Source organism: Temnothorax nylanderi, unplaced genomic scaffold (assembly GCF_030848795.1).
Source record: "Temnothorax nylanderi isolate EJ_2023f unplaced genomic scaffold, tnyl_v1.0 TNYL_tig0065_pilon, whole genome shotgun sequence".
In the NCBI taxonomy this organism is placed as follows: domain Eukaryota; kingdom Metazoa; phylum Arthropoda; class Insecta; order Hymenoptera; family Formicidae; genus Temnothorax; species Temnothorax nylanderi.
The window spans coordinates 779,047-786,132 of NW_027249127.1; the positions used below are offsets into that span (position 1 = coordinate 779,047).

The 7,086-nt window shown below is 38.3% G+C and overlaps 1 protein-coding gene across 1 annotated transcript; it reads left to right on the forward strand.

Annotated features, from left to right (window-relative positions):
- Positions 1–5,370: 5,370 nt before the first annotated feature.
- LOC139773671 (uncharacterized) lies at positions 5,371–6,870 on the forward strand. The gene is made up of 2 exons (XM_071708278.1): positions 5,371–5,564; positions 5,756–6,870. Exons 1-2 carry the CDS (start codon positions 5,484–5,486, stop codon positions 6,848–6,850), a joined length of 1,176 nt encoding a protein of 391 aa, XP_071564379.1. The 5' UTR covers positions 5,371–5,483; the 3' UTR covers positions 6,851–6,870.
- Positions 6,871–7,086: the final 216 nt, after the last annotated feature.

The following is a 7,086-nucleotide window of genomic DNA, read 5'->3' on the forward strand; positions in this document are numbered from 1 at the left end:
GTTTACCTGCAAAAGAGTAACATCAAAGTATAATTACATATCCAAAGATAAATAATTTTGAGTGTAGAGATGTATATATCTAAAATCTACTTACACGTAGGAGTTGATAATAATCTCGTTGATTGAAATGTGGCTTGGATCAGTCAACTCGCGAAACTGTAATATAATAATAAATCGATTAGAATTTTCGGAAACATTACTTCATACGATTCTTTCACACGATGACGGTTAATGTTAATTTCCGATTACCTTATTATTACGTTTCGCGTGTTCTATACTTGTCGTCATGACGAAACATCTGACCGAGACATTGCGTTTCTTGGCTATCTCAATATCTCTCTTTCTCGAAGCTGGATCAGGATTGGTATTGTCTATAACTATACTTTTTCCTTGATTCAAGTATTGTTGGACTGCAGCAATGCACTTCTGCCAGCTGCCTAAAGTGTCTTTGTTGACGTATCGGTATTCCTTCAGATAATTCTTTGCAAAATGCGATTTTCCGGAGTCTGGACTGCCGACCATAAGTACCACCTGTTAATGGATATCTATAAGCACGAGGAAAGAGCGGGCCTCTGTTCACATTTGACGTTCACGGTGATATTCGTGTTATGCACGATGCTTCTGTCGAAACCGAGGAATCACATGCCGGAAAAATTTTACTTAGGTATTTATCATTAAAAGAATACTTTGTATAATTCTCTTTTATGTTATTTCTCATTAGATCATGGTACGAGAGGAACAAACACATTTTTCCAGCGAGTAGATGGGAACCTTTTGATCCAACGAAAAGTTACGACAAGTATACAGTGTCGGATAAAAATAGGAAGAAAGATAAAATCTGATAAACTTAGATTCAACGAATTGTCCAATTTCGTTTAAAGGATTCAGATTCAAATTCATTCAGTTATGTGATAATATTTAATTCATTTACTCGATTATGTAGCTCTACTAAATTACAGTCCTGTGATAGCGATCACACACATCGGTAAGTTTCCGGGAATTGTCGGAAGCTCCCGATCACCTTCAAATTTTGGTCACGATGTATGACTTGACATAAATGTGATGGAATACGAAACAACAGTGGTAGGTGAAACAACACCTTTCGCCAGCCCCGCGTGGCCGCCAGAACCCTGGACCAGCAACGCGAGCAGAGGGAATCCTCGTTCCTGAGAAAACAAAACGTCAACATACATATATCGTTTTCTTATAAAAAGGATCCGCGAGATTAAAAGAATTATTTTCTGGAATAACGTTTTAAATAAAGAATTTAAATAAATTGAACAATTCGATATATCTAAAACCCCTTTTTATCTCTTTTATTCCACTATTTTTTATTTTAGGATTATTTTAATTTTATTTTAATTGGCTCTATTTATTTTAATTGCATGTTGAGAAAAGAATCGATTTAAAATTATATCCTATTTTTCTTGCCAATGTGTATTTGACACATTATAATTACGGTTCTTCAGAGCGAGCGAGATGTTCCTCAGACAGTTGGTGCAACATCGTAAAAGTATTTACGCGTGATCGAGTTATCTGACGTTCGCGGAACTAGAGGATTTACGTGATTTACATTCGATAAACAGAAACTTTTGCGAGAACGACGTCTTCTGCTGAATGCCGCAGGCGAGCAATCCAGCCTTTAGGCCGGTATTCATAGTCGGTTCTTATTTCAAGACCGTCTTAAGTAATGTCTTAAGATGCTAATACGGCTCTGTGATTGGTTCATAACGTCTTAAGATTGTACTTAACCCTTCGCCCGTATACCTGGGTTGTTTTCGTCCGGGCGAAAATCAAATGTAGTTGTAACTTTTGAAAACGGGTAGAGAGGGCGCCATTGCGCATCCGTAAAAAAAGTTATGCTCCCCGAGAACCCGCCTACCGAGACGCCAGTCCCCCTCCGGCCGTCACAGGAGACACGTCAATTCTTGAAAGGACGAAAACGACCCAGGTTTGCGGCGAACGTTGCCCAAAAACGTAAGTAATTTTTTTGTGTTTTTTTGTTTTAAAGTGTTCATTGTGTCCGTAGAAGTCTCATAAAAACATCTGACCGCGAAAAAAAAATTACAAAAATGTTTTTGTTCAGTTTTTCGACAAAAATGGCGCAGCGGTCGGTCGAGGAAATGTCTATTGCCTATTGCCCGAGTGATAAAGATCGCAAAACTAACTATTGCTGCGTGAAATGCAAGAAACCAACTTGCTATGATTATCGCGTTACGTGCTGCGTGCCGTGCTTTGTGTAGCGTGTTTTTTACGACTTACATTAATGTATTTTTCTAGATAAACAATAAAGTAATGTTGGGATACTTAACTATTGAGTTATTACTTATTTTATTACTAATTTTTTTATTATTAAATATTTATTACTATTTTTACTACGAAATTTGGGGCTAATTTATTGGCAATTTTAAGGTCGCAAACTTAAGCATTTAATTTCAAAATGATTGCATGCAATATTTTTTTAATGAAAGGTACGTTTTTCCCCTTCAATTTCCGTTTTGATTCATTTCGATATCTTTATTTGTCTTAAAGTTATGATTTTTTGAGTAAACAAATAATTTTACCCCTAGTTACTCCATTTTTTAAATATAAATTATGTGAAAAAATTAAATTGTTTATAATTTTATGATTGATACTTCAAATTGAAGGTTTGAATTACCTCCATGAATTTTTTCAGATTTTTTGTAACACTTTAACACTTAAAAAAAAACGTCAGGACGAAAACGACCCAGGTTGGCGGCGTAAAGGTGCCAAAAAAACGTATGCGGGCGAAGGGTTAAGACGGTCTTAAATACAAGAACCGACTATGAATACCGGCCTTAGTCTTGATTATGACCCCATCAATTCCATTTAAATTTCCTTCTTAAAGAGGCGGAGCGGTAAGACAATTTTTCCATCGATACAACTTTCAAATACTCTTACCGAGTACTCTCTTTACTGAGATTAACAAACTGAATTCCGAACGAGCAAAAGAGATCAAAATAAAAGTCCGACTTGTCGTACCTGCACCAGTATCCCTCACATTCGGTATACATGTATTTCAAAAAAAGATGTGAAATCTTTAAATAGCGCCAATTGCAAAGAAAATATATATATATATTGCTATGAAAAATAATTGAAAGAGAATTTAAGAGGTAACAGTACAAAATAAAAATATTTAATTAAAATAAATATTTAATTAAAATAAATATTTAATTAAAATAAATAAATTTTTCTTGTAAAAAAACTTGGCGCTGCTAGATTTCGAAATTTTAACATTAAAATTTAAACATTAGTACTACAATTTTTGATTGAATAAAAAAACAAATATAATTTAGGGAAGAATGCGACGGGAGTAAAAAAGCAGCGCCAAGTTTCTTCGAGATCTCAACATCTCGAGTACTCGCAACTCGTCGCGTCGCGTAAAAGAGTCACGGTCGGTCTCGCTCCGCGCGTACTTGGCGCGAGACACTACCGTGTCTCTTGATTAAGGGGATCCTGCAGCCGTATGATTTACCGACATTATCGTTTTCACATAAATCTTTTAATTGGCTTTATAGAATTGCAAAAATCTTTTACAGAATTAAAGTACGCACAAAAATCTAGGCTAGCAAACGCGATTTTATATAAAAAACACCAAAAAATTAAAAATGTTACTTATTTGGGCACATACAGCTGTCACCTGACGACAATATTTGGTTAAAACAAAAATTCTGCAGTTTATACATACATAATGTTTGTCTCCTATCCTTAGGAAAACATGTAGGAATAATATCGTGCAAGTAGAAGTAAGATTCAATGCGTACAATAAAAGAAAAATGTGAATTTTATTTTAGTACTGCAAATACGGATGCAGAATGACAAGAAGAGCAGCAACAGTAGTTGCCGGATCTTGCGAGAGATGGCGAGCAATCGAAAAAAGGACAGATGTCATTTCGTTAGACAAAGACAGATATAGGGAAAACAAAATTAGAAAGGTTGACATTATCGACATCGAGGAAGTTCGCTTGTCACTGCAGGATCCCCAAGGTGATCCTAAAGCCAAATTACCGACAATTGCAGGGAAGGGTCTAGCTTTGCGTAGACTGCACAGAACTTAATTTTTTTTTTACACAATTGAAGTATGCACGAAAACACATTGCGCGAGTGTTGATTTCAAGACAAAAATCTAAAAAAATTACAAAAATACATTTCATAAAAAATGTATTTTTGTAATTTTTTTCGATTTTTGTCTTGAAATCAACACTCGCGCAATGTGTTTTCGTGCATACTTCAATTGTGTAAAAAAAAAATTAAGTTCTGTGCAGTCTACGCAAAGCTAGACCCTTCCCTGCAATTGTCGGTAATTTGGCTTTAGGATCACCTTAAGTTCCGTTACTTAAAATAAAGGACCGACTTTTCACAGAGGGCGTCACAGCGTCCTATCGGGTCGTTGACCTACATCTGGAAAACTGCACAGTGATTCGCAGTGCCTTGGAGTGTTGGCCTTGCGAGAGGGTATATGTACCGCGTTTTTTCGTGCTCTACTTTTTTATCTTAAAAAAAAGGAATTTTTTATAGCTTTTGGACGTAACACTCTAACTAGTGCCAGGCTTAATTTGATGTCAGCTAATATAAGAAGTTTGAACCACAGTTGCAAGAATGCACAGAAAAGAAGAATATTCTTGATTTGAAAACATCTTTAGTTTAAAATCAAGAATATTCTTCTTTTCTGTGCATTCTTGCAACTGTGGTTCAAACTGTGGTTCCACTTCGTGGAAATCTTGAAACGAGATTATTATCGTTAAACGAAGAAAACTTGCTTGAATGAAGTATTTTATATAGTTCAACTAAGAAAAAAAGTTAAAATAAAAAGTTGAAATTTTTATAAGAAGATCATAGATTGTTGCGTATATACGAGTATATAAGTTCTAATTTGATTCTTTCTTTTTTTGTGTACTTATTCCATTTTCCATCAGTTGTTTGCTTTCGACACTTTTTCTTATTCCTATTCTTGTAAGCTAGCTCAACTTATCGCATATATTTTGAAATGTGAAATGTGAATGAATTGGTACCGGCGCTTTACACGTAGATATAATTTATAGATTCAAAGTAAGTACGAGTATGTCATAGTATTTCTGCTATAACATCACATAATATATCGATGTTCACCTCAATACCTAACTTTCACGCAGGATGATTCCCTTACTTCTTGTTCGATTTCGATTTGCAACGCGAGTAGATCGCGTACGCGTCCATTCGCATAGGGAACAATAGATGATAAATAAGATAGGATGCGTTAAGTGTGCCAGGTATATTGTCAGGAAAGGCGAAGAGAGGGGAAGTAAAGGATGTGAGGAGGGAGAGAACAGCTTCAGACTCATCCTCGAGTTACTTTCACTTGAACTTCTTGTAACGCCGTGTAGTGATCTTCTAGACGATGGGAACGGAGCTCCTGTTGCTTTCCGCGTAATTTCGATCTCACGTAATCCTTTAGTATAATCTTAGATTTTTGTTTAAAAAAAATGGCGTTACACTGGATTCTACAGTCATATCTTCTACGATGCACGCTATTCGTCATTATTGCCCGCGCCGAAGAAGTTTTCGTAAGTAACGCCAAACGTTAACGCATTATGTTAACGATCGGATTAGCTGTGTATAAATACTGATGACGTAAAAAACGAGGAATTGCTTATACTTATACAAGTTTACAGATGCGTTAAGTTGTCTCGATTTTGCACAAACGCGAATAAACGTCTTCGAGTTGTACGATTTCAATGCATGTTCGCCCACGCAGAATACCACTCCGCCAACCGTCAGAACGAGATTCTCCTGTTTCAACCGGCCTATGGGATTCTACGCTGACGTCGAGGCGAACTGCAAGATATATCACACGTGTGACGATCACGGGAACAAATTCACTTACCGATGCCCCGAGGAAACGGCTTTTCGTCAAGACGCCTTGACATGTGACCACGCTCATCTGGTCGACTGCCAAGCGACCGTTCACCCGTCGACTCAATTTCCAAACGAGAACGTCGACGAGGAAATTGTGCGCGCAGCTTCCTCGACGAGATCCCCGGTGGAATCGATCAACTCGCTCGACGATGATCGATTGTCGTTTTCGCGTTCCTTCCAAGTGATTCAACGGCCTGACAAATCCATGCCTAACAAATTCCAATCCGGCTTCGTCTTCCGCGCGAGTCTATTCTTAAGGAATCAAGCTAGGCAAATCACCGACACCTGTACGACATGCGACACCGATTCGAGAAACCGCATTTCCACCGCTCGGCCGCCTACCAAACAGATTGATGCTTGGAATCCACATAACGAACCCAAATCAACTACTCAATCGTTGTCTTTATCACTGTCGGAGACTCGCGACAAAAATACCGTATATTTCAATCGTCCATACGAGCCGCTCTCGAATTCTTCGCCTACGATAGCGACAACGTCGGAGGATAACCAGCGTCCATCTCCTCCGCGCGAGAAGTTTCCCTTGTCGAGTTACAACAGTGATTTCCATCCATATTCGGAGACTTTACGATCGATTCAAGCCAGCGCTCATACGACTTACGTAAAATCCACCACGGAGATTCCCGTGCACGCTTTGACGATGTCCTTGAAGCCGCTGGTACCGAACGAGCTGGAATACGATCCTTACTATCCCAAACAAGCGACGTCCACCGAGGCATATTACACACCCAGCAATCGCAACAGAGTCGACACGAACGTTCGGTTTTCCAGCTCCAGCCAAGCGCCGCTGATAGTCGCGCGTCCCAATCTTCCCTTCGAGATCCCGTCTGTGCTGCCTGATTTGAACACGTTGGAGGATTTAGTCGACCGCCGGAAGTTCTTCTATATTCCGCGCGCAAACGTGAAATCGATATGACGCGCCATTAACTGTTTAATCGCGTTTACTTGCGACGTTACGTGCAAAAGAATTTTTAAGTATTCTTCGTTTTGCAATGTTGCAGAATAAACTATGCATTGTATGTTCGTTGTATCCATACTGGCGTGTATATTATTTGGGATTATCTAAAAATGTTTTAATAAACATTGAGTACCACGGAACTCGGTGGCTTCGAAGGAGCTTGTGCTCTTGGAGCGGAGGATACACGGGTCGGT

Coding starts and splice junctions, on each gene's coding strand:
- LOC139773671 (XM_071708278.1), top strand. CDS start 5,484: ATGGCGTTACACTGGATTCTACAGTCATATCTTCTACGATGCACGCTA. Junction 5,565..5,755: donor CCCGCGCCGAAGAAGTTTTC/GTAAGTAACGCC, acceptor TCGCCCACGCAG/AATACCACTCCGCCAACCGT.